This window comes from Hyaena hyaena, unplaced genomic scaffold (genome assembly GCF_003009895.1).
Source record: "Hyaena hyaena isolate Hyena2069 unplaced genomic scaffold, ASM300989v1 scaffold_88, whole genome shotgun sequence".
Taxonomy (NCBI): Eukaryota; Metazoa; Chordata; class Mammalia; order Carnivora; family Hyaenidae; genus Hyaena; species Hyaena hyaena.
In genome coordinates this window covers 642,376-669,901 of record NW_024080720.1, presented here as the reverse complement: position 1 = coordinate 669,901, position 27,526 = coordinate 642,376, and the positions used below count along the sequence as shown (strand labels likewise).

General features: G+C 46.9%; 1 protein-coding gene across 2 annotated transcripts in view; it reads right to left on the bottom strand.

Annotated features, from left to right (window-relative positions):
- The window catches only part of VWA3A (von Willebrand factor A domain containing 3A), a 61,882-nt gene that overhangs the window by 6,807 nt on the left and 27,549 nt on the right, over window positions 1–27,526 (bottom strand). For both annotated transcript variants that reach the window (XM_039234450.1, XM_039234451.1), the window contains exons 12-27: window positions 26,882–27,007; window positions 25,640–25,775; window positions 25,429–25,532; window positions 23,428–23,508; window positions 22,923–23,017; window positions 21,226–21,345; window positions 15,676–15,750; window positions 15,385–15,529; window positions 14,545–14,740; window positions 11,456–11,526; window positions 7,706–7,858; window positions 6,065–6,155; window positions 5,014–5,133; window positions 4,397–4,494; window positions 3,426–3,563; window positions 2,042–2,150 (exon numbers count right to left, since the gene is read on the bottom strand). In XM_039234450.1, coding sequence (XP_039090381.1) covers window positions 2,042–2,150; window positions 3,426–3,563; window positions 4,397–4,494; window positions 5,014–5,133; window positions 6,065–6,155; window positions 7,706–7,858; window positions 11,456–11,526; window positions 14,545–14,740; window positions 15,385–15,529; window positions 15,676–15,750; window positions 21,226–21,345; window positions 22,923–23,017; window positions 23,428–23,508; window positions 25,429–25,532; window positions 25,640–25,775; window positions 26,882–27,007 — 1,858 coding nt within the window. The remainder of the gene's footprint in view (window positions 1–2,041; window positions 2,151–3,425; window positions 3,564–4,396; window positions 4,495–5,013; window positions 5,134–6,064; window positions 6,156–7,705; window positions 7,859–11,455; window positions 11,527–14,544; window positions 14,741–15,384; window positions 15,530–15,675; window positions 15,751–21,225; window positions 21,346–22,922; window positions 23,018–23,427; window positions 23,509–25,428; window positions 25,533–25,639; window positions 25,776–26,881; window positions 27,008–27,526) is intronic.

Genomic DNA, 27,526 nt, shown 5'->3' with positions numbered 1-27,526 from the left:
ACACTTTAGTCAGACAACCACTAACCCAAGCCCTTCTGGTTTCAGGAGGCTAAATACAGAAGTGACCCAGGGGAAAGCGGAAGAACAGAACACGACACATCCAGTGTTCTCGAATCACGCCTCAGGGACATTCCTGGAAGCAGCTGGAGCAAAAATGGAAAAACTGCCACAGCAAAGATGGGCTGCTCTCCAAGAAAAGACGGAGAGAGATGGCTGGACCCACTGAGGAATCTTCCGGGACTCATCTGCGGTGTTCTCTGGCAATGCTCACGTCAACATGACAAGAGAGGGGCCATCCTGAGGCATGGGAGACGTTCCATGAGGGTGGCCGGCCAGCTGTCGAGGAAACTCCAACCACAAACGGCCGGCTGATCTGTCTTAGGAACCAGATGGTGGAAACAGTGCAAGCCACCAAGCCCTGTCGCTTTTACGTCCCGCATCTCTCGGACTGCCTTCCATCCATCTTCACCATCCCCACCTCTTCCAGCTAGCCTTATGTTTCACCTGGGCTATTGCAAGTTCCCCTGATTCCTCTCCGTCCCCTCAACGATTTATATTCCATGCAGAACCAGGGGCATTATTGCCAGTGCTAACTTGATCATTTTCCCCTTACTTAAAACATTCAGTGGCTTCAATTGCTCTTAGGATAAAAGACAGTCTAGGCATGACCTTGTCTCTCTGGGATGGTCTCACTCTTACTCTCCCTCATTCTCAGCCACAAGGGCTTCCCTTTGGTCCTTATACTCAGCATCTCCCCAGCCCCCAGCACCTCAGACATGCCTGTCCTTTTTCTCTTTGCCCAGGTAACATCTATTCATTCACTCTTCAGATGGTGGCTCAGATATCACCTCCTCCGGGAAGCTCCCTGTGATATTCCTATCCAGGTCCATTGCCCCTCTTAGAGGCTCTCACTGCACCATGCCCATCTCCTCCCTACACATCTCTGCTGTGACATTAGACTCATTTGTGAGACTCTCTGGTTAACGTCTATCTCCTAGACCATATGCTCCATGAGCTCAGGGACCGTGTTGGGTGTTGCCTTCCACCATCTCCCCAGCACCTGGCGGGAGAGCAACACACATTTGTTGAATAATGAACAAGTGAATAAGTGAAGTAGCCCTGAGTTTTGAAGTGTTGGCGGTGTTTTGAAGTATTAGGTGGCGCTGTGGTGGCGGCATCGCTGATCTTCACACCCTTCCCAGCAGCAAATGTGCACTGCGATTAGAGAGAAGCACACAACCTCTTTGCCCCATGGCAGCCTCTGACGTGAAAACTACACGTGGAGCTGGCAGCGCCCTCCAGAGGCTTTGGAAGCCAGCAGTCATCACTATACCCCATGGCACGTGGTCTGTTTTACCAGGTTCTACTGCAGAGGATTGGATCTAGTGAATCTGTACAGGACTCTGAGGGGCCCCCACAGGGACGTATATATAAAAGGTCCCTCTCTCCTTCCTCCTGCTGTCCCAGGAACCCTCCAGGCCCTAAAGCCTAAACACTCTCCTGTCCAGCTCCAACTATCCGCCTGGCCTCTTGGACTTGATACTTCTGCCCTTCTCTTGATCTCTAGTCCACCCTCCTCTAGGGTGTGAGCCTGGCTCTCCTGGGCCAGGCCTGCTGTTTGCCTGCCCTGGAGGGATCTTGGTGCCCTTTGTAAAGAAGAACAGGGGATTCTTCTCTGTCTGGACCCCCTCTCATTTCTGCCTTCCTAGACAAGTTCTATGGGGTCCAATCGATATTGAATTGAGCCTCTTGAGAGCAAGCCCCTCTGTCACATCCAGGAAGACAAGGGTGGGGACATGGCCTTGCAGGGTGGGGCTGCACAGGCCTGGGTCCCACTGGCCCATGTTCCACCTCCCTGTCATCCAGCACCTTGCCTGAAATGGCACCTAGGAACCGAGAAATCAAGTTGTACCTGGATGACCCTCCTGGCCTCATCCTTGATCTGTGTACCTGGTCTGGAAAGGACTGATTCTCGTCCCTGGGGTTGACCCTGCACTTTGCCTCATGCCCCTCCACCCTCCGGGACAGTAGGCAGGCTCACCAGACAGCAGCCACTGCAGCCTCTGGACGTAGCGCCTCATCACCTTCTCCAGACATGTGATGTATGCTTCCATTTCCCTGGGTGTCCACTGGATATGTCTCACTACCCCCTGGATTAAGACAAGTCAAGGCAAACTTTGCCCCATCAGCTATTTCTTCATATCCCCTACACCTCCTTTAATAGTTTAGTCGGTTGTGGTTAATAATTTCCAAAACATCTATTAGGCATATATATTTGCTTAAAAGGCTTTTTTCTTTTATCGAACTACTAGGCAAATGCAGTCACTGAAATAATAAAAAAAAAATAGCATCTCTAAATTTTAAATTAGAAAACTCTTAATGGTAGAATGGGAAGTCCATAAAAGTCAAACTAAAAGATGACCTCAGATGGAGAAGGAGATGGCGTGATAAAACTCCCATAAAATCCTTCTGGTGAATAATTTTGCATTTGGTGGCTACTTTTGGCTTTCTAGTTTCCCCTAACATCAATAACGTCATATAAAATGGCAAGGATAGAAAATGGGGTCTTCTAAAAAAAAAAAAAAAAACCCCAGCATGATTCATTTTTCATTTGTACTAAATTTACTTGTTCCAGTATCAAAGCAATGAAAAAAAATTATCCCCAAACTAAAAACTAGAGAACACTGTCACCTCCCCCAGGGGGAGGAGGGAACCTGCTGGTGCTCCCCACCTTAACAGAATCATGAGCAGTATTGGGGTATGGAGTTTTGCTGAGTTCTTCAGCCACTGCCCTATTCTCAGCAACTGTATATTTTTTTAATTTTTATTTGAGAGAGAGAGAGAGAGCAGGGAGAAGGAGCAGTGGGAGAAGGAGAGAGAGAAAATCTTAAGCTCCATGAGGTGCTTGATCCCAAGACCCTGGGATCATGCCCTGAGCTGACCTGGGATCATGATCAGAACCCAAATCAAGAGTCAACTGAGCCACCCAGGCGCCTACTCATCAACTCTTTTTTTTTTTTTTTAATGTTTTTTATTTATTTCTAGGAGAGAGAGAGAGAGACAGCGCGAACAGGGGAGGGTCAGAGAGAGTGTGTGTCATATTCTGAAACAGGCTCCAGGCTCTGAGCTGGCAGTCAGCACAGAGCCCGACGCGGGGCTCGAACCCACGAACCGCGAGATCATGACCTAAGCGAAAGTCGGACGCTTAACCGACTAAGCCACCGAGGCGCCCCAGGGTTTGACTTTTCTAACATGATCTGCATCCCTATTTGCGAGAACAGTCCCGAGTCGTGGATAGGAGCAGGAAGAGAAGCCGCGGCTCGGACGTTCACGTCGAGTTCTCCCCGACACATTGTGCCATTTGTGGCTGATCACAGGCAGGAGGCCGAAGAAAGGCAACAATAGCAACAAAAACCATGACTTACATTGATCTCTATGCTGGGCAGGATGTTGCAGTATTTGGCTGACGCCAGCCCCTGGACTGACTTCTGATGAGTGCATCTGGGACCGATGTATCTGGAGATTTCCATCCTCAGTTTTTTTAGCCCATAATTTGCTACCCACTTCAGAATAAAAGAAAAAACTATTACCTTGGGTAATGTAGGCTTAACTGAATGATGGTCTGACTCATCTTTTAAAACATTGTATTTGAAATCTGTCTCGTGTTTGAAGTATGGGGTTTCTGGGTCTTCACAGAATACCCACGCCGTGTGGATTTCCTTCCCCTGTGCGGGGGAGAGATGCGCAAGAAATACTGGGAACGAGGAACCTGCTGCTTCCTAGTCTGGTGGACAGTGTTGCTCTTCCAATATCCATTTCAACTCTCCCACAAAATTTGAGTGGAAAGCCATGATTAGTCTGAAGTTCAGACTCTAAATCGATTAGGAGGAGCTCCGTCCGCTTGTCACAATAAGAGATACAAGAGAGGGCAGGCTCATGACAGTCAAGCATGGCTCCAGGATCGGCCCAATCAGAACCAGCTCACTCTTCTACGGAATCATTGTGGGAAACAGGATGGTCTGTCTTCAGGATACGAACAAGAAGGGGGATTCGCCCTGTCTGCATCCTAAAGGTTCTGACACTGCTAAGCGCTTTACCCAAAATATACTTCAATAAGTCATCAATCCTAGAAGATATACAACCGGCTTCATTTTACAAATGGGGACACTGAGGTTGGGTGTAGCTAAATGACTTGCCCAAGGCCATCCAGCTAGGAAGCGGCAGACCTGGGTTTCAAACCCAGGTCTGCTTAAACTCTTTCCCCACCTGCCACATGAAGGGGTCATTGTGAGAAGGTATGTCTCCACTTCCAAGAATGTCCACTTTTCCTACAAGTGGAAGGTTGGTGGAGGAATTATTGCTTGAGGGGTATGTGCAGGCTCCAAGAACTTAATACCTCTTGGCTTGAGCAAACTGCATCCTTCCTGGGCAACTGGATAGAAGAGCTAACCCTTTGTATCTTCCTTCCTTGAGGGTATTTCTTGTAGACTGAGCCTAGGAGAAACAGAGTGAGGTTACTTTAAGCACCTCTCTTCCCTCTCCCCTCTTCTTCCCTCCTCGTTTTGGCTTCATTTTGCATTTAATTTCTCTGTCAATCAAATCAGCTGGAAAATTCCTTAGGCGAAATTTGTTGAAGGATAGAGGGAGGCTTATAGGGGAATCAGGGGAAGTGTTGAGACCTCCCCTGTCTGCACCTCAGTGAATCGTTACTGGGGGATTTGTATCATTTCACAGCAGTCAATGGGGAGAGGGTTAGGGACACAAGAAGGGACACTCATCTCTGCTCCCTTCCCAACCAGCCTTAGAGCCAAGGACACTGCTTCTGATGGATGATGAGTGGTGTCAAGAATTTGCACGTCCATTTTCCTGGGCTGGGACAGCTGAGTGGTTTGAGGACAGGCCCGCTCTGGAGACACTGCTGCCTGCATCCTGGGGCAGCTGGAGGGGTCTCCCTACCCACGGGGCCTGCTGACCTTACAGTTCTTACAGACATCTGTGTAGCCTTCAACTTACCCACATTATTCCCTGTCTCCATATAAAACAGTGAGAGAGATGTCTCTGCCTCCCTCCATTTGGTCTTCTTCCTCTGTTCCTTCCTCCCAGCTGTCCCTTCTTTCACTGGCTGAGCTGAAGCTGGAGGAAAATTGACCTGTTGGCTGGAGCAGCCTCGTGGGGTCACGTGGTGATACTATCTGCTTGTCTGGGAGACTTGTCAATTTCAGCTATGCTCTGCCTTTGAAATAGGGCTTCAAGATGGCCTTGAGGTCCTCTGGGACTACCCCAAGTCTTCTGGCCTCACCTGGATCGGCAACAGTCAAAGTTGCCGTTTACCAAATACCACCGTGTACCAGGCATGGAGCTAAATGCTTTCTGTAACCTGTCTTGCCTTATCCTCAACGTGCCCCAGTTTATAGTCGAGGCAAGTGGGGCCCAGGGTCAGTAAGGGCAGAGCAAAGATTCTACCCAAGTTTGGTGACTCCACAATTCTGCTCTGAACCATTCGGCTCTGTCTCTGACATTAGAAATAAGATGCATGGGGGCACCTGGGTGGCTCAGACAGTTAAGTGTCTGACTCTTGATCTCAGCTCGGGTCTTGGTCTCACAGTTTGTGAATTTGAGCCCCACACTGAGCTCTGTGTAGGCAGCACAGAGCCTGCTTGGGATTCTCTCTCCCTCTCTCTCTGCCCCTACCCCACTCGCACTCTCTGTCTTTCTCTCAATAAATAAATAAACTTAAAAAAAAAAAAAGAAATAAGATACATGATCTTGCTTCTATGAGCTAAATACTTAAATAAAAATACTGAGGCCCTGTCATGACCAGCTGGCATTGGTCATTATCCTTAGCCGGTCTGGGCCTAAATTTCTTTATCAGTGAAATGGGGAATAGATTACCTGGCACACAGGATTGATTACTGTAAGCTTTACAGGCGACAATCTTAGCAGAAGAGTGAGCGTGTGATCAAGATTTGTGATCATCAGTCATTCTCGTTACCACTGTAATTAATACTTGTCTCAGCCATGCCCACCCCCTCTCCCCCACCAGCCTGAGCACGGCCATGCTTACCTGCTGGGATGCCTGCTTTGTCACTGAGTGGCCGCCGTGTCAGAGCTTCCAAGGGGGAGCTCTTCTCTCTGTCATGGTCGTCTTTAAGGCTCTAGAAAACAGGCCGTCTTTCCTATCAGTGGCCTGTTCTCTGTGGCAGGCCCAGACCATGTGTAGCTTACTCCCATCCCAGGGGCTGTGTTTCTGGAAGGTTCTGTCCACATGGGTGCTGCCCACATTCAAAGAACTCCACCAGGTTCCATGAGCCGGCCCAGAGGCATCGCCTTCCCTGCCTTCCCAAATTTGGGGATGAAACCCCAGTCTCAGCCTGTCCATTGGGAACCTATGTGGGGAAGGGCCTATGGGAATCGATGCCTCTGACATGTTTACCCCATCTCCTGCAACAGATTCAGAGGAGACTGGGTGTTGAGGTGAGACAGTGTGTATGTGTGTGTGTATTTAATAACAAGGAGGGAGGGCATGCTAGCATACCCGTGGGAATTGCCAGAACTTTCTTCAGTTACCCACCCTTCTTCCTAGGACTGGGATTTCTGGGCCTCCAGCATGACAAGCAACCATTTGAGTAACTTCTGTGCCCTTTTGGGCATCCAGTTTTAAGGGAGGAGCCCTTCATTACTGGGCACAAGTGGAATGTGGCCGTGGCTGAAGAGTCACCCAGAGCCCTAGACCAACCAGCTCACCCCATTGGGTGAGCTGCTGTGTAAAAGGCCTGGGTGCTGCTACCCCAGCAGGCCCCCAGCCCTCATTTCAGGAGGCTCTTTAGAGGCGTTGGCACAGCCCAAGCCTCTTCAGGCTGAATCAGCTCGGAAAGCACCAAAGGCCTGAGACACAGCCCCCGAGACTCTGGGGTTTCGTCCCAGAATTTGCGTCTGGGCTGGCTCCGGAACGTGCTGGAGGGTTGAATGAGGGTAGAGCCTGTGTGGACAGAACCTCCTAGAAATGCAGCCTCAGGGCTCGGAATAAGCGACACATAATCCGGACGGGTCCCCTTATTCTGCAAATGCACTGTGTTTGCAAGGATCTGTCTGTCAGTGGAACACTGAAGACCTCCAGATACTTGCTGCTTCTGCACACGGCACTGTGGAGTCTGGGTCCTCTGAAGTCCCGCTGATTCCTGCAGGGGTGGAGATTTTAGGCAGGACAGCTTGGACCGGCTATGACGGGAATAAGGCCCTGGCAGGCGCAGGTTCACCTCAGGGTCCTATCAGGTCCTGCTAAGCCTTGGGCAGCAGTACCTCCTGTAGTAGCGGGAGCTCATTAGATACCCTAATACCCTAGTTCCTTTGCCCCGGCAGACCCTCTAGGGTAAGTGCTGCTGCCCTATAGCCATCAGATATAACAGTGGGTGCCAGTCTCATGGAGTCCTTGGCACCCGGCTAGGGATCCAAGCTGAGATAGCCAGACAGAGCCAAAGGTGGGTGGAGAGGAGGCCAGAGATGAGCTGAGAAGCAGATCCCCCAGAGGAGGTGGGGGCTGGAGGTACCCCCAGGATACTGACCACTGAGCACCCTGCCTCCTCCCCCACCCTGCTGGCCTGGGGTCTGGGGGTCTAGGCGGGTCATTTTAAGATCTCGGAAAGACCAAGAGACAAGGTGGCAATGAAGTCCACAGTGTGTTATTAGGGAGGGAGGGGAATCAAACCATTCTGGCCACTGAGGGAGCTGTGGGCTTGAAAGAACAGAGTTTCCTGGGCTGACTTCTTTGCTTGAACACCTTTGGATTTTCTTTCAAGAGGGCTGAGCTTTTCAGTTCTTTTCCAGACTGGTTCTTCAGGGAGGACACCAGCAAGGCACACTGCAACAGAGATTGGAGGGTTAGCAACGCCCCAGCCCTGGTGTGCCTCTGAGCAGGGGACAGAGAGTGTGCACACTCACAAAATACACACACACACACATACACACACACACACACAGAAGAGACTGGGTCCAGTGGGGCTTCTGGATTCCTCTCTCTGTCCCTAGAATGCCTCCTGGGGTCATAAGCACTGTGGATCAGTCCTATGAATTGTTAAGTCCCACGTATGTAGGGCGTGGGATCCCTCAGGCACTGGGCTAGTTTATTCCCCGGGCGTCCCAAATCATCTTGCCAAGAAAGCATGCCAACTATGCTTTTAGAGCAAGTGCTATTTAAAAAAAATATTTTAGAGTTTATTTATTTTTGAGAAAGAGGCAGGGAGGGTCAGAGAGAGAGAGACAGACAGACACAGAATCGGAAGCAGGCTCCAGGCTCTGAGCTGTCAGCACAGAGCCCAACACAGGGCTCAAACTCATGAACCACAAGATCATGACTTGAGCCGAAGTCAGATGCTAACTGATTGAGCCACCCAGGCTTCCCTAGGTAAGTGCTGTTTTATCCCCACTTTACAGATGAGGAACCCAAAGTTCCATGAGTTCAAGGGATGTGCCCAAGGCCACAGTACTCATATGGAGAGGACCTTCTATTCAAACCCAGGTGGGTCTGGTTCCCAGGCCAGTGCTTTCCATATGTGGACCCAGCATCATCCACAAACGCCCATCAGCTCACCACGTACCCAGTGCTGGTGGAAACGTGGTGGAACACTTGGTTCCCTTTGCCAACACATTTCTCACCTGCCTGAAAGCTTCTCCAGTAATTTTCAAAGCACTGAGACACCATCTGAATGTAAGCAACATCCTGGGAAGGGTGGATTAAACCATCATTGCCCACTAACATTTTGTGAGTGCTCGTCACATGATGAAACAGACTAACTTGCACTTGAGAAGGCATAAACAAAGCATGGAGGAGGGGTCCCCTCAGGGAGGGCAGCTAGGGGAAGCACAGGTATGCCACCCCAGGGACAGGGAGGGAAAGGACGTGAGGCTGCGGGCCTGCCCTCCCAGGGGAGCTCACAATGGAGTCAGGAAAATGTTGCCCTGCAAATGTCTGCGATGACAACGTGAGTCAGGCTGAGTGTTCTTCACGGGCTCTTTGTCCCTCCCTACCTTAGCTGTGACCTTCTTCATGCTATCTGTCTACCCCTGTGACTTGCACTGTTCCACATCTGCCTCCAGCCCTTATCTTCTCCCCCTTCTGAACCTCCACTTGTCAGCTCACAGGCCCCACAAACTCACCTTTGTCCTAGGCCCACCCTCCCGCAGCCCCTGTGGGATCCTCTCCTGTTTTCTCTCTCTTGATCAGCGGTGCCACCATCTGCCAGGTCCCCCAGCAAGGAACTTGGAAGATCTGAAACCCTGGAATTTCTCTTTCCTCACCTCATACATTCAATTGTCACATATTTGGTCAATTTTTCCTTTTATTTTTATATATTTATTAACATTTTTAAAAAAATGTTTATTTATTTTGAGTGAGAGAGAGAGAGCACACGTGCATACGAGTGGGGGGAGTGGCAGAGAGAAAGAGAGAGAGAGGGAGAGAGAATCCCAAGCAGGCTCCTCGCCATCAGTGCAGAGCCTGACGCAGGGCTCAAACTCACAAACAATGAGATCAAGAACTGAGCTGAAATCAAGAGTCGGATGATTAACGGACTGAGCCACCCAGGTGCCCCCAATTTTTCCTTTCAAATGTTCTTAAGTCCACTCCCTTATTCTCATTCTTATGGCTCCTGACACAACCTGGCTCCTTTCCACCCCTCTAATCCCACCTAGAACTTCTCAAAGCCATCCTCTGAGGCAGTACCATGTTAGCGAGTCTTGAATGATAAGGAGCAACCTATGGGCCATCTGGGAGGGGATGGAAGGCAGAAGGAAGAGCAAGTGCAGAGGCTCCGAGTTGAGGAATGAGTTTGGGAGTGAGCTCACACATTCAAGGAACTCCAAGGAGGCCAGGATGTTTGACACACAGACCTAAGCCATGACTTCTAGGAAACTCCCAGGCTTCATTCAAAGCCTTGGGTGCCAGTGGACAGGACCTGAGGAGGGAAGCTGATAGGGGTGAGTGGTGTCCCCCAGAAAGATATGTGGAACCTCCAGTACGTATGCATGTGACCTTCCTTGGAAATCGGGTCTTTGGAGATGTAACAGAGATGTAAGTTAATGAGGTCATAGTGGAGAAAGGTGGGCCCTTAATCCCATAGGACTGGAATCCCCACAGGAGGAGGAGAGATGCAGACACACAGAGAGGGGACCCATGTGAAGATGGAGGCAGAGATGGGAACTGTTCTGCCACAAGCCAAAGAATGCCAAGGAGTGCTGGTGACAAGGACTCTCTCCTTGACTATACCTTAGCTGTGCTCCTGGAGCCCTCTTCTCAACCAGGCCTTGACTTTGGCCTAGTAAACCCAGTTTTAGTAAAGAATCCTGTTAAGCCCTTTGTGCAAGAATCCCCCTACCCTTGATATCTAATTAAGTTCCTCATAGTAAATTTCCATCACCTAACCCTTTCCCTCTGCTCATTGGCTATAAATCCCCACATATCTTTGTATTCAGAACTGAGTTCAATTTCTCTGTTACTGGATAAAGTCTTTCTTGTCATCTTTTTTGAAGTTTATTTATTTTTGAGAGAGAGAGAGAAAGAGAGAGAGAGAGTGTGTGTGTGTGTGTGTGTGTGTGTGAATCGGGGAGAAGCAGAGAGAGAGGGGAAAATGAGAATCCCAAGCAGGCCCCACACTCAGCATGGAGCCTGACTGAGGTAGAGCTTGACCCCACAACCGCAAGATCATGACCTGAGCTGATATCAAGAGTTGGACACTGAACCAACTGAGCCACCCAGGCACCCTTCTTCCTTGCCATTTTTGACAAGCATCCAGTGCAACTGACAGAGTGCAAGCAGGAGAGGGGAGGAGAGAGAGGGAGACACAGAATCTGAAGCAGGCTCCAGGCTCTGAGCAGTCAGCACAGAACGTGACGCGGGGCTCGAACCCACAATCCCATGAGATTATGACCTGAGCTAAAGTCTGAGGCTTAACCAACTGAGCCACCCACATGCCTCCTGTGCAATTTTTTAAATTTTTTAAATGTTTTATTTATTTCTGAGAGAGAGAGAGAGACAGCGTGAGCAGGGGAGGGTCAGATAGAGAGGGAGATACAGAATCTGAAACAGGCTCCAGGCTCTGAGCTAGCTGTCAGCACAGAGCCCGACAGAGCCCGACGTGGGGCTTGAATTCACAAACCATGAGGTCATGACCTGAGCCGAAGTTGGACGCTTAACCGACTGAGCCACCCAGGCGCCCCTCCTGTGCAATTTTTTAAACACTAACCAGCACTGGCAGCTAGGAAGGGCTAAGGAGGGATTCTACTCAGAGCCCTCAGAAGGAGCTCTGGTCCTTCTGACACCTTAATTGCAGACGTCTAGCCTCTGAAACAGTAAGAGAATAAACGTCTATTGTTTTAAGCTGCCTAATTTGTGGTACTTTATATGGCAGCCCCAGGACATGAATAGAGAAGGGCAGTCGTTTGCCCCACATGAAAAGCGTACCTTTTGGGAATAGTTGAGAGCCTTTTCCATCTCAGACACGATGGCATTGATGTCATCGCTTTCATAAATACCTGGAAACAAGGCACATTGTGAGCACGGGGGAGGGGTGTAGATCCTGGTGAGTGTCCATATCTACATACGTGAGGGCTATGTGGAGGTGACCTGAGCCCGAGGGGTGGGGAGGGGTCCTGATGGGCTGCGTGGACCAGGTCCCTGCTCCCTCCCCACCCCATCCAGTGGTGAAGGGGATGGGCAGTTAGGGTGAAGCTACCAGCAGTGGGGTGCATCCAGCTGACTGCTTTCACCCAGGGGAAGGATGGGTTAGGAACGATGGTCCTGCTATGGCAATAACTAAAAAGATCCACCTTGGGATTAAACTATCTAGTGTCTGTAGTGAATACTGGTGACTTATTTGAGAGGGATTGGAATGTAATGACTAAGACAACCTCTGAAGTTGGCCTGCCTAGGTTCAACTCCTGGTTCTACCACTTACTACCCATGTGCTTTTGGGTTCTCTCTCTCAGCTTTCCCAGCTGTAAAATAGAGATAATAGTAACCTACTTCATAGGGTTATTGTGAGGAATGAAGAAGTAACTTCTTCATTCTGGAACTGCGTCTGCCATATGATAACTATCCTAGAAGTGTGTGCTATTATTAGTAATAATCACCAACAATAACTTCTATGTATACACCCAGCGCTTTTCATGGAAAGAGCTGGGAAACAGGGCCCCAGGGTTCCAGCCCTAGCTATATGTCACTGATTTTGTACCACAGGTAACTCATGTCCTCGGAAATCATTTCTTCATTTGTAAACCAGAGAGGGTGGAATATACTAGTGTGTCCTGAACCTCAATCGCTCCCGTATTCCTGTCATGATTTTGCCTTATCTGCATACCACCCCAACCATTATCTACTTAATATATATTTTATCAATTCACTTTTGTTTACTTAAAAGTATACATATGCCTATAATATAATTCAGATATATATTATTGACATAATATATTACATAAAATGACATTATAGTAGTTTCATGTATACAACAAAATGATTGGATATTTGTATATACTGTCAAATGATCACCATAATGTCTAACATACTTAAAAGTATATTTTAAAAAAGAAAATTTATGGGCAGCTGGGTGGTTCAGTTGGTTAAGTGTCCAGCTCCTGATTTTGGCTCAGGTCATGGTCTCACAGTTCGTGAGATTGAGCCCTACATCAGGCTCTGTGCTGACAGCCCAAAGCCTGTTTGGGATTCTCACTCTCTCTGTCCCTCCCCAACTTGAGTGCACGCACACGTCCTCTCTCTCAAAATGACTAAATAAAACTTAAAAAAAAAAAAAGGAGAAAATTTATGTCACTTCAGACCACAGAACGCTAGCATTTTTGGTAAGTTTATTTATTTATTTTTAACTAGGCTGTATGCCCAATGTGGGGTTTTGACTCATGCCACGGAAATTAAGAGTTGCGTGCTCTACTGACTGAACCAGGGAGACATCCCAGACAGTTAGTACTTTTTTTTAAAGTTTATTTATTTATTTTTCAGAGAAAGGGAAAGTACAAGTGGGGAAGGGGCACAGAAAGAGCGAGAGGGAGAGTCCCAAGCAGGCTCCATGCTGTCAGCACAGAGCCCTACGTGGGGCTCCATCCCACAAACAGTGAGATCATGACCTGAGCCAAAATCAAGAGTTGGAAGCTCAACCAACTGAGCCACCCTGGTGCCCCAACAATTTCTTTCATTGTGATTGTGTAGGGGGTCAGAATATGCATGCCATCCCAAAATATGCAACTTTGGCATAAGGATTATTTTGCGCTGAAGACAGTTGAGAAACAGTGAAAAAGTTCTCTACCTTCCTCCCTCCTTTAGAGCAGGATGCAAATTTCCATTTTAGGGTGTCTCCCTCTGCCAGGAGGAGGAGGAAGAGCATGGGAGACAACAAGCCTTATGAAAACAACCCTGACCTTCCCCTTAGTTCCCTCCCTGTTTGCCTTCCCACAGTCTGGTCTACCACTCCTAACAGCCTAACCCCCTTTCCTCTGACTTGTCACTTCTTTACAAATGCCTTGTCCTTGGTTAAGACCCTATATAGGCCTTAACACATTTTTAAGTCAGGGCACCTGGTGTCAGTAGGAAGATCATGCGACTCTTGATTTCAGGGTCATGAGTTCGATCCCCACACTGGGCGTAGAACTTACTTAAAAATAAATCACTGGAAACTCCCCTATGACCCAGCAATAGCACTGCTAGGAATTTGCCCAAGGGATACAGGAGTGCTGATGCAAAGGGGCACATGTACCCTAATGTTCATAGCAGCACTCTCAGTAATAGCCAAAACACGGAAAGAGCCTAAGTGTCCATCAACGGACGAATGGATCAAGAAGATGTGGTTTATCTATACCATGGAATACTACATGGCAATGAGAAACAATGAAATCTGGCCATGTGTAGCAACATGGATGGACCTTGAGGGTGTTATGCTGAGCGAAATAAGTCAGGCAGAGAAGGACAAATATCATATGCTTGCACGTATAGGAGGATTAGGAGGAACTTGACGGAGGAACAAGGGGGAGAAGAAGGGCGGAAATGGTGGGGGAGAGGGAGGGAGGCAAACCATGAGAGACTCTTGAATGCTGAAAACAAACTGAGGACTGATGGATGGGGGGGGGATGGGCATGGAGGAGGGCACTTGTGGGGATGAGCACTGGGTGTTATGTGGAAACTAATTTGACAATAAACTATTTGTAAAAAAAAATAATAAATGAATCACTGAATAAGCAAATAAAATGTTTGTAAGTAGGTTTGCTTTTTTCCTTTTTTCCTCTAAAAATTGTGATAAAGTAGGCTTCACATGAAATGTATCATTTTAACCATGTTTTCAGTGTACAGCTCAGTGGCGTTAAGCATGTTCATACCGTCCTGCGGTCCTCATGACCATCCGCCTCTAGGACAGGAATTCTACTCTTCCAAATGTGAGTTTCACATGCCCTTCTTCTGGAACACATCTATAGCGTGGGGAGCTATGCTGGTACCGAGACAACTTTCTGGAAGGAAAGAGGTGGAGGGCCCGCCAACACTCGCTCACGCACCTGTGTCTCCAAACCAGTGGAAGCGCCCAGCGGTGGCCCGGGTGACCTCCCGGTAGGCGGCGGCCGTGTCGCTGCGGCTGGCATAGCAGGCAGGGGGCGTGCTGTCCATCTGGGGCTCGCCCACGTAGAAGAGACACACGTTCAGCTGGAGGTTGCAGCCCCCACAGGCCTCAGCCATGTAGGCGCTGAGCATGGGCTGCAGGGGGAAAGAGGGCAGGGAGGCCCCAGCTGAGGGCTCCTGCAGCAGCTGGTCCCAGGCCAGTTGACAATAATCCTCTCTCTTCAGGGCCTGCCGTGGGCCTGGTCTAGGACTAGATGCCGGGGACAGAAGGATAACTGCACTTGGGCCACCACGTCTCTGTCCTAATAGGGTGAGGCCAGGGGGGTGGACCCGAGAGACCGGCCATGCCATGTGTGGTCTGGGGACCAGAAGCATGGATGTCACCCTGGAGCTCGCCAGCAAGGCAGACGCTCAGGTCCCAGGCCAGGCCTTCAGGAACAGGACCTGCATTTTCACAACATCCCCAGGTGATTTTTCTGCACATTAAAATCTACTTTGGGGGGGCCCTGGGAGGCTCAGTCGGTTACGCGTCTGACTCTTGGTTTCGGCCCAGGTCACGATCTCACGGTTCCTGGAGTCTGCTTTGGATTCTCTCTCCCTCTCTCTCTGCCCCTTCCCTGCTCTCTCTCTCAAAATAAATAAATAAACTTAAATTTTTAAAAAAATAATAAATAAATAAAATCCAGTTTGGAAAACCATGCTGGAGAAACCCATTGCTAGGCATCCACCTAGGGGGAGTTGTGGGGTCAGAAAGGCTGCCCAGGATGAGGCCTACCCACCACTTCCTGGTCAGGGATGCCCCCCGTGAAGAGATAGATGCCCTGTGATTGGTGTTTGTCTTTGTCCTTGAAATCCACTTCCACAGCCTTCCGCAGGGCGCCAAGGACATTCCTGCTGCCCTGACACTGCAGAGTCAGGGCCCACCTGGGAGGCAAGGAGGGCCTTGCTGAGGGGGGCCGGCCACGATACCCCAGAGAGGGAGGCCAGGGATTCTGGTGAGAAGGAGACAGAGAAAACAGCACCGCAAGGGCCACCCTGAGACACAGCAGGTGCCTCTGACAGTCACCTACCGCCAGGCACTCTGTAAGTTTTCGTGGTTCACGGCAGCCATCTCCGGCCTCCAGCTTTCTATTGTGCTTCCAAACCTTGACGGGAAAGGAAAGAGGGCGTGTTCTTAAGCAGGAGATACAGCCATTCTACACCCCAGGTCTTTTTGGGGAGTAAAATTCTGACTACACTCAAAAATGCTAGGATGTCCCTGGCCTGGGCCAGCCACAAGATTTCCTTGCTGGTCATGATGTGTCACAGTACATTCCCAGTACGAGCAGAGCTGAGAGGCTCTCAGTGGAGGCACAGAGCAAGAACCAGCTGTGGCCAGACTTCGTTTCTGACACCACCTCCCTTTTCTGGGTGAACTTCCCCTTCCCCCCCACCCCTGAAGGTGGGAATCATTTCCCCCTTTGTAAATTCCCCCAGTACTGATTCAGTCCCACAATTCATTTGTTTCACTCTCTGTCTGCACTATAATTTCTAATTTAAAAAATACGCATCATCTCATCTTCCTATGAGGCAGAATTTAAATCCTTGAGAAGAGAGAGGACTGATCACCCTTCTCAAGGAAAAGGTGTCCCCTCTCTGGCTCAAGATTAAGTCTTGCATCTGATTTTCTGAGACTTGCCCAGAGATACCTCCCTCACCACCCCACCTCTACTCCATTCTTCCCAATTGTCTCTGTGCATGTTTAAGCCTGTCCATTCTTTTTTTTTTTTTTTAAGTTTATTTCTTTATTTTGAGAGAGAGAGGGAGACAGAATCCCAGGCAGGCTCAGTACTATCAGCACAGAACATGATGCGGGGGCTGGAACCCATGAACCATGAGATCACGACCTGAGCTGAAACCAAGAGTCAGACATTTAACCAACTGAGCCACCCAGGCACCCCAACCCTGTCCTGTTATTAAAAATAACTTCCTCTTTCTACCAGGGACCACTCTTATTAGCCACTTCTCTTTCCCATGTATGGACGAGCTCCCTGGAAAAACAATGTCCCAGCACCTCCTTACCCCTCAACCCACTGCAGTCAAGCTTCTGGTAGGGTCTCTGGCAAATATTAACAATGACCTCCGTCATGATCTTACTGTCCGGAGATGGAGTGCTGTCTCTATAGCGTGCTGATAGTGCAGAGCCTGCTTCGGATTCCCTCTCTGAAATTCTCTCTCTGTTCCACAGACACTGCCCCTTGTGTGCTCGCTCTCTCTCTCAAAATAAATAAATAAAACTTAAAAAAATATATACCCAATGACCTCCTTCTCCCTCATGCAAATATCTATTGTAATTGGATAATAAATTCCCTATTACAGGTTGATAAAAATTCTAACAACATCCAGAGAGTAAAAATTCCTCCAATTTTATTCCCCAGAAAAAAATTCTCTTAACTTTTTACCCTATATTCTTTTACTCTATATTTACTCTATATTCTTTCGGATTAAAAAAAAGAAGAAGAAGAAAGCATAGGAGTGTCTGGCTGGCTCAGTCTGTGGAGCATGCAACTCTTTATTTCAGTTGTGAGTTCGAGCCCCACAATGGGTGAAGAGAGTACTTATAAATAAAATTTTAAAATTTTAAAAATAGGTAAACATGTAAAACTTGTCAAATTAGTGAGCTGTATCCTTGAAACTAATGTAATATTGTGTGTCAACTATACTACAAAAAACCAGAATAAGTAAATACATATTTACAGAAATGAAATTACACAGTACGTGCTATTTGTAATCTATGTGTTCCCTTTCATTGGGACTTACTGAGGATGTTTTTCTAAATGCTCATGTGTAACTCTCCCTCATTCTTTTGAGTAATTGCACTGTCAGGATTGTTATACCAATTTTGCCAATGATCATGTGGTTTGTTTCCAGTTTTATCCGCATTAGAACTCTGTACTGAACAACCTAGCATGGTTATCTCTGTAAACTTGGCTTTGTATTCCCTTCAGATAATATATAAAGGTTTAACTTAAAAATTTTAATTACAAGGGCTATACCAAATTACACTTCTACTGACAGTTTCCAAGAGTTGCCCTTCTCATTGCATCATCACCAGCACTGGCCATTGTTATTATTTTAAATCTTTTAAATATTCAGTTGCCAAACTGAATTCCAAAAATCCTCTATCCAATTGTTTTGTTATCAGTGAGCTTTACTGCCAAATTCAGTGGTTTCCTTCATTCTTCCTCTTCCTGCTTTGCTTCTGCAGAATCAAACTCTGCTTCTTTCTGAGACCTGGCTTCTCAATACTGTTCTCTTCTCGTTTTCCTGCTACCTCTCTGCTGCTCCTCTCCTGTGTTCCTCTGGCGGTTCCCTGCAAATGTCAGAGCCTCATCAGTTCTGTCTTTGGTTGTCTTCTCTCTCCTTCACATCTCCACAGGTGCAATTCATGCGCTTCGTGTTTTGAACCACGTCACCAGAATAGTGAGAGCTCGGATACCTGTGTTTCCTAGCTAGAACGCTCCACTGGAGACCCTACGAGGACATCTCCTCTTGGAAATCTCCAGCTCTTCATGGCTAAAACTGTCTTCTACTTCCAAGATCTGCTCCATCTGGAACATCTTCTCTTCACTGTTCTCTCATCCCCTAGCGCCGCATGGTAACGACGTTTTGTAGATTCTAACTCTGCAATAGTCTCACATGCATCCCTTCCTCCATGGCCACGGCTCAAGCCTGCTCCACACTAGTGCAGACCACTGGAGCAGTCCAAATGGCCTCCAGCCCCCCAGTATCGCATCCCTTCAACGCACCCTTCACACTGTGACTTGAGCATTCAAGATCTGATCGTCTTATTACCTTGCTTAAAATCCTTTAATGCCTGTATGTCCCGTAGTATAAAAGCTGCTGCGCACACCTTGCATGTATAAACCCTTCATCACCTGTTTTACTGTCATGTGCAATCTCTCTTTCTCAGCCTGTAACCTACCGAACTCCCCGATGGTCTCCCAAAGGTCCAGTCTCTATTCCGACACAACACACAACACTCCATAGTTCCAACACCTCTATGCCTCGTGTTGTTCCCTTTGTCTAAAATCCCTTTCCTCCCCACTTGGCCCCATCATTCCCATGTGCTAGGCAAACACCTGCTCATTTGGCAAGACTTGGCAAAAGGGTCAATTCCTCTATGAGCATTTTCTGACCTCATTGTGCTCAGGCAGGATGTTCTGACCCTGCCTTCTACCTATTTCTGTAGAAAACAGTTCATAACACATTTTTTTAAACATGCCTGTCTCTACTAGACCTCAAGTTCCTTGAGAATAAGTATTATGCATATTCACTTCCTTATGCCCAATGCTGAGCACAATGACTGGTATATGGCAGGCTTTCAATAAAAGTTTGTTGAATGAATGGATGGAGATGGATGGATAAATTAATGAAAACATTGCCTAAAATGTATCTCTAAGTATTTTTTTCTGTAGCATTTATTAGAAAAAGATTAGGCTCTGGTACAGAATAATATATATTAACCGCTGTCTTAATTGGTTTAGAATACTCCCGATTTAAGGGACACCTGGGGGGCTCAGTCGGTAAAGTGTCCAACCTCCGCTCAGGTGATAATCTCACAGTTCGTGAGTTTGGGCCTCGCGTCAGGCTTTACGCTGACTGCTTTGGACTCTGGTCTCCCTCTCTCTCTGCCCCCTCCCTGCTCACACTCTCTCCCTCAAAAATAAATTAATAAACATTAAAAAAAAGAGAGAACATGCCCTTTTTGAAATGAAGTGGTATAAAAATGTATAATTCAAGTAGGTTCCTTTTCTTTCGCTCCTAATTAGTGAAAAAGGTATGCAATTATAACACTATATATATTTGAATTATATAAAGCTATATATAAAGTATAAGTAACCTATATATAATTTAATAATTATAATTAAGTTAAATATAGTAAAATATAATTTAATGATTGTATACTAAGTTAATAATTTAAATATGATATATACAGTTATGTATAATTTAAATATGTATAGTTACATATAATTTTTTTTTTTTTTAATTTTTTTTTAAATGTTTTATTTATTTCTAGGAGAGAGAGAGAGAGAGAGACAGCGTGAGCAGGGGAGGGTCAGAGAGAGAGGGAGTCACAGACTGAAACAGGCTCCAGGCTCCGAGCTGGCAGTCAGCACAGAGCCCGACGCGGGGCTCGAACCCACGAACCGTGAGATCATGACCTAAGCGAAAGTCGGACGCTGAACCGACTAAGCCACCCAGGCGCCCCAAGTTACATATAATTTTTTAAAGGTTTTATTTTTCTTTTAATGTTTCATTTATTTCTATGAGAGAGAGAGAGACAGCGTGAGCAGGGGAGGGTCAGAGAGAGAGGGAGTCACAGACTGAAACTGGCTCCAGCCTGAGCTTGCTGTCAGCGCAGAGCCCGACTCGGGGCTCGAACCCACGAACCGCGAGATCCTGACCTAAGCGAAAGTCGGACGCTTAACCGACTAAGCCACCCAGGCGCCCCTTAAAGGTTTTATTTTTAACCAATCTCTACATTCAATATGGGGCTCAAACTCCCAACCCCAAGATCAAGAGTTGCATGCTCCGCTGACTGAGCCACCCAGGCATCCCAGTTATATGTAATTTTTTAAATACATATGGGGCACCTGGGTGGGTCAGTCAGTTGAACAACCAACTTCGACTCAGGTCATGATCTTGTGGTTTGTGGGTTTGAGCCTCCCATTGTGCTGACAGCTCAGAGCCTGGAGCCTGCTTCTGATTCTGTGTCTCCCTCTCTCTCTGCCCCTCCCCCACTCATGCTCTGTCTCTGTCTCTCAAAAATGAATAAACGTTAAAAAATTTTTTTTCAAATATATATTTTAAGGGCACCTAGGTGGCTCAGTAGGTTAAAGCGTCCAACTCTTTATCTTGGCTTGGGTGATGACCCTGGGGTCATGGTTCATGAGATTGAGCCCTGCACTGAGCTCTGTGCTGACAGCATGGAGCCTGTTTGGAATTCTCCCTCCCCCCCTCTCTCTGCCCCTTCCCTGCTTACTCCTTCTCTCTCAAAATAAACAAACACTTTAAAAGATATATTTTTTTTTACATACAATATCAATATTTTTATGTATATATCAAATTATTTATTTATAAAATATATCATTGAAATATATAGAATTATATATTATATAGTAATACATAATTTAAATATGTGTTATATAGCACTATATATAGTATATATATATATGTATATATACATAATTAACATTTGAGATTGGAATCCTAAGCGTATGACATACTGTGGGTTGCTAGACATGAGCTGGGATCTAAGACCGGGGCACGCTTGGGGGCCCTTCTTTTTCTCTTTCATGTTTATCAGCTCAGAATCCAAATGGGGCAACGGGCTGAGTTACTTTATCTTGGCCGATCAAGCAGTGTGTTTTGGGGCCACTTACACCTTTGCCCCAGTGGGACTGTCCGGCAACCATTTAATTATTCAGTACCCCAAACAAGATGATTCAAATCAGATAAGCTGATGGCCACCCTAGGATGCTGGGTGCTGGTAACATCTGTCATCTAGCCACCTGCCGGGAGCCTCAGCACCCACACCCCGTACCCCCAGCCCCCCCCACCGGGACCCAGGAGCCTACGCGATGAGGTTGAAGCAGTCTTTGTTGGACAATTGCTCCTCCAGCAGAAGCCGCAGGGAGTGCTGGATATGAATAATGTACATGGAATTGGTCACAGAGATATCCAGCAGTATAACCACCCTAAAAAGAAACACAAGCTTTAAGAAGAGAACCGAATCTCTCAGATAATGTTTATTTTGTTCCATTTTACTATTTAAAGTTTTTTCCAGGGAAGTTCTACATGCCAAATTCACAGGTGGCCAAAATCTTTTCCGTGGTGTGAGGTCAACAGGAGTGGGTTTACAACAGTAGACTAAGGGGGTCGTGGAAGCTTCCGTCCCAGGGAGCTTCTGTCTCATCATGGAGTAAAGTCGCATCATGGTGGAGATAATTTAAGGGGCGGGGGACACCTGGGAAGCAGGCATTTCCCTGTTTTAAAGCCCTAACATTCAATATTATTATAGGTTGGGATCTCTGTAGGGGAAACAAATAAGGTAAGCAAATTAGATGGGGACTTAGGTGTATCTGAGCCTCTGGGGGAAATAAATGCATTTTTTTGTTTCCTCTCTCTGTCTTAAGATCCTTAGCCCCATCTGGTCTTCCTTCACGACTTCAAATCAATTCCCAACTCCATCTTCTACTCTCATTTTGAGACAACAATTATGGTTCTTCTTCTTCTTTTTTTTTTCTTAGTTCATGTGCTGCCAAAGCCAGCACGAGACAGCAATTATGGACAGCAGAAGCAAATCCTCTGGATTTAGAGTCAGAGTTCCACTTACTGTGTGACTTAGGCAAGTCACAAAACCTCTCTGATCCTTCTTATATTTAACTAGGAACTATTTATAAGATTCCTCATAGGTTTGCTCTGAGAATTAAGTGACTGAATAGTATTAACAAAGAACTATATATGACTTCCTCATAGGTTTGTCTTGAGAATTAAATGACTGAATAGTAGAGTACTTTGTAAGTAGGAATGCATCCAATAAGGTATGGAATGGTAATGATGGCTATAATGGCTGCCAATTGTTTCTCCCTATGCAGAATCCATCACCTCCTGTCACAACAGCATCCTGATTTTCCTTTGGAAAACTCCTCATCCTCTATCAGTCCATCTGAACTGGATGGAATAGAATGACCCCAAGCTTGAAGGGTGGGCATTTGACCTTAGGCAATTAGAACATCACTCTGACCGCCCAGGCCATAGTGAATAGTCCATGGAAGGGCCCCTGCCCCAAGCTCTGGGAATGCTAAACTGGTAGAAAGCAAGTCAGGAGTTTCAGGTGGCTATCCTGCTACGTGGAGGGGTAAAGCCTGCCTGAAAACAAAGCCAAGAGGGAAGGAAGCAGAAATGAGAGATGGAGAAAGATCCCTGACATGCAAGAAACCCTGGATGGAGCCATGCCTGGATAGACAGCAATCAAATCTATCTTAGAATTTTCAGTTACCTTAACCAGACTTCCTTGCTTTGTTTAAGCCAATATGCATTTAGTTTCTGTTGCTTTTTAATTGAAAGAATCCCAAGTAAACACAATGATGATGTTATTGATATTGATGATGGTAGTGGTGACTTTTTCCTTCAGGGATTCTGCTGAGTTACTGTTGGCCCTTAATCTAGTGATGGTTTCTGATGCTACTAACAGGCACATCATGAGTTTGATGAGTGTGTATATCACACACTGGACTCACAAAGGCCAAGAATGCTACTTGAGGGAAGGTACCTTTTTTCGCAGACGGTGCCCCAGATTCTTCTGCTGGCCAAGGAGAGCCACTCGATCCGCCTCTCATACATTCGCATAGCTCTGCTGAGCTGTTTCTGTAAATCCATAGGCCACACAGAGTGAGTGATGGATCAAAGGATGGCTGGTTAAAGGGTCTTTGGGAGAAGGTTGGCTTCTGGGGATGGGATGTCAAGGCCATGGGTATCCAGGCAGTATAACATTCCACTAAATCATTGATGAGTCTGCCACAAGACCAAGAAGTCCAAATATTTCATTGCCTCAAATGGGAGAGGAAGTAGGTCTTGCCCCAAAAGATTAGAGACTTTTGACTGGTCCCTCTCTGGAGAGCAAGGGGAGAAAGTTCTAGAAGTGCCTGGAGGCAGAGAATAGTCTCTGTTTATAGAAGGAAGTCCATCAATGGTTTGGTGTCTCCACATTCAATGATGCCTTCCTCACATTCTCTCTTCCCATACCCATATTCTGGCTGATTGGATCCATTACTAACCTGGTACTCATAGAGGAAGGGCAGGTCCACATGAACATTCTTTACTGTCCCGTCATGCCATTCAAATTGTACCATTGCCTTCTGCACTCAGGTGTGGCCAGAATGGGCAGCAGGTGAACAGAGCACATGTAAAGAATGACTGTAAGTTTAATTCGGGAACTGGGCTCTCCAAATCAGATGCATAAGAGGGAACTGGGCTTTGAGCACATCTGGGGTTGGGTTATGCCTCCCTAGTCACTGCCATGACCGGAGCTGGTGGCAGAAGACCTTCAGGACAGTGGTCCCTGAATGCACCATGCCTGACAGCAAGCCAGGCTTCCCTTCTGGGGAGGCTCTTCCAAACATCAGGGTCCTGATTATAAGATATGGCTGGAGGTTTTGTAATAGAGTTGGAGACCTTGAAGCATACTGGCCATGGGTTCCTAGGTTTGGGAACCCTGAGAGACCTTCATGAACCTTTTGAAAATCTAATTTTTCATCCTCTACCAAGTTGTCATATCCATCCACCTGGTCATTCATCAATCCACTGCTACAGTGATCTATCCCACTTCCCTTTCGTTCTTCCATCTTTCCATTGACATTTCTCTTCACCTATTATTCTAGCCTTTCATTTCTCCATCCTTTCATTGTACTTTTTAATCTTTTCATCCTTTTTAGTTCTGTCATTCATCCTTCTACTTTCCCCTCCATATTTCCATCCATCCATCCATCACCTATCCAATCATCCATCCATCCATCCACCCTTTTATCTATTCATTCATCGCCATTTCTTTCTATCCATCCATCCATTCATTCTTCTTTTCCTGCTTTTTTCTATCCTTCCTTCTACTCAGTTAGCCCTGCGAGGAACATTCATTGGCTGCTTACCTGTATTAGATATTGGGGATACAGGGCTGGAGAAGAGTTTGTCTTTTTTTTAAAATGTCTTTTTTGAGAGAGAGAGAGAGAGAGAGAGAACGCACAAGTAGGGGAGGAGCAGAGAGAGAAGGAGACAGAATCTGAAGCAGGCTCCAGGCTCCGAGCTGTCAGCACAGAGCCCGATGTGGGGCTCAAACTCACAAACTGCGAGATCATGACCTGAGCCGAAGTTGGATACTCCACTGAATGAGCCACCCAGGCACCTCGAGAGTTTGTTCTTTTAAAGGCTCATACACCAGTGGGGGTTTAGACATATACACATATCAACACATTACAAGAGCTGGAGCAGAGCTGTACCAGGTACAGTGAGGACACAAGGGGAGCAAGTGTGTTCTGAGCGCAGAGAGGAAAACCTTCAAGGAGGAGGTGACTAGAGTACCTGACTTTCTCCCTCTTGTCCCATCTCTCAAGGTTCATTTTTCAAATCTTTTTTTTTTTTTTTTACATATAGTTTATTGTCAAGTTGGTTTCCATATAACGCCCTCATTTTTTAAATCTTTGCAAAACAGCAGTTGGAGTAGATCTGATGAGAGATCTAGAGTCCGGGGTGGAAAGCCTGCATCCTACTCCAGACCCTCAGACCTCTGCTCCCTGTGATCTGACTGATGACTCTTACTTNAAAAATCGAAGCTAAAATCCTTTATAACATTCATGGGATGGTTGTAAATCTGATTAGTTTGTGGGTATTTGATATTGAAAAATTGTTTTAAGATTTAATGGTATTAAGATATAATGGTATTTGTGTGTGTCATTTATTTTGTTTTTAAAGAATTTTTTTTTTAATGTTTTTATTTATTTCTAGGAGAGAGAGAGAGAGACAGCGTGAACAGGGGAGGGTCAGAGAGAGAGGGAGATACAGACTCTGAAACAGGCTCCAGGCTCTGAGCTGGCAGTCAGCACAGAGCCCGACACGGGGCTCGAACCCACGAACCGCGAGATCATGACCTAAGTGAAAGTCGGACGCTTAACCGACTAAGACATCAGGCGCCCCTGATGACTCTTATTTCTTGAACATTTAAGAAGGGAAATGTCACAAAGGAGCTCCCCTGCAGAAGACTGAAGAGAACTTGGACTGTGAGTTACCTCATAGATAGATGAAGACACAGTTTTCTGGAGAATAGGCACAAATTCCTCCACGGGAGAAAATGCGTTGGGTGCCAGAACCTGATAAAGGCTTAGCTTTTTGGCTGTAAAAATAAATAGTGAGTTTTGAGGTACAACTCGGAGCCCCAGAGGGTTCATGCCATTTAGTCAGTCACCTGAGCCCTGGGTTCTGCCCTCAATGGGGACTTACCTTTTAGGCCATTGATCTTTAGCCATTCTGCAGAAGTCTTGTCCAAGTTTGGGAACTCAATTGTGAGGGGACCCTCATGCTTTGGGGGTTTACGCAAGAGACCTGTGAGTGGCCCTTTTGCAATCTCTGTGGAAATCTAAATTAAATTTAAAAGCCCTCATTACAATATCATATTTTAGAGCCAGGAAGTCCTTAGTCTCCCCAACCCACCCCAGTTCCCGTGAGTGGAGAGCATCTGAACATATTATCTGGTAAATTAAGGCAATTCTGCCTTCCCCTCCCTCCATCCCCATCCCCTTCTCTGGAGATTGCTAGAATTTCCAGAGTAAGAAGATGTCCCCAGAAACTTGCTTCATCTTTGATTTTTCTGTCATCTTCGTCCCTTCCCCACCCTTACCATCAAGATCAGCACCTTGGGCTCCAGGATGACAGACAGCCCCTCCATGGGCTCTTAACACAAGGCTTCGAAGAAGTAAAAAGTAATTCCCACACCAGACCATTTCAGGGCCCTGATCTAGCCCAGTTTCTCCTTGCCCACATATAAAAACTGAACACCTGAGGTTCTGAGATACTAAGTCATAACTCATGTATAAATAAGACACAGAACAGCAATTTTCACACTTTGGACACTTGAGCACTGCCTTCATGAATTTTGCTGTATCTGAAATATCACTGTACTGTTGTTTAGAAGTTTTTTAAAATTTTATTTTAAAGTAATCTCTATACATAATGTGGGGCTCGAACTCACAACACTGAGATCAAGAGTCACATGCTGCTCTGATGGAGCCAGCCAGTCGCCCCAAAACAGCTCATAGCTTTGATGGTGCTGCATCCATGAGTTGGCCACGTGATTTTGCTAATGTTACAGTAACAAAGTCACCAGGCAGGTGCCTTTGTGCTGAATGCCAAAGACTGCCTTCAAGATGGCCCACTCTGTGTGGCTGAGGTTTTTATCCTTCTCCACATTGGGAGGAAGGGAAGGGACAGTGATAGATGGGATGGGTGGCAGGAGCCTACTGGCCTTTCTCTGAAATCAATTTTTCACCTAGAAAATCCATCAGGATCCTTCCAGCACCGGGGAAGGCCCACCCAGCTCAGGACTGTCAGGTACAGCAGAGGGCACAGCTTTGCCTTGTTTTCCTTTCAGCACACGGGGGCCTCAGCAGCCGTGCCCTCAGAGAGACAGGTGAGAAAGGAGAACGGAGTGAGGCCAGCTCCAGAATCTTCACCCATGCCACCTACCTCCGTCATCATGCCCGTTAGCTCCTCACAAGGGGTCCTGTTGTGCAAGGCTTGGATGTGGCTCAGGAGGCTCTGGGCCTTCTGGATTTCTGCCAGGATCTGGTCCATGTCCCAGCTGGTACAGACCTGGGGTAGTGGGAGTAACAGCCATTAGAGGTCACTGGCTACTAGCAGTGGCCAATGCAAGGCAAGCAGTCATGTCATTCTGAAGCTGAGTGGAGGACTGTTTAAACCAGACATTATCAAGCAGGGTTCATTCGGGCGCCTGGGTGCTCAGTCAGTGAAGGGTCCAACTTCAGCTTAGGTTATGACCTTGTGGTTCATGAGCATTGGGCTCTGTACCAGCAATGCAGTGCTTGGGACTCTCTCTGCCTCTCTCTCTGCCCCTTCCCCACTTGTGCACCCTCTCTAAAAATAAGCAAATAAACTTAAAAAACAAAACAAAACTAGGGTCCATGTGCTAGATACAGCCTGCAGATGTGTTGTGTTCCATTTCTATGGCATTGGTCTACAGTGTTTTGGTTTTTTTTTTTTTTAATTTTTATGTTTATTTTAGAGAAAGACAGAGTGTGAGCAGGGGAGGGGCAGAGAGAGGGAGATGCAGAATATGAAGCAGCTCCAGGCTCTAAGCTGTCAGCACAGAGC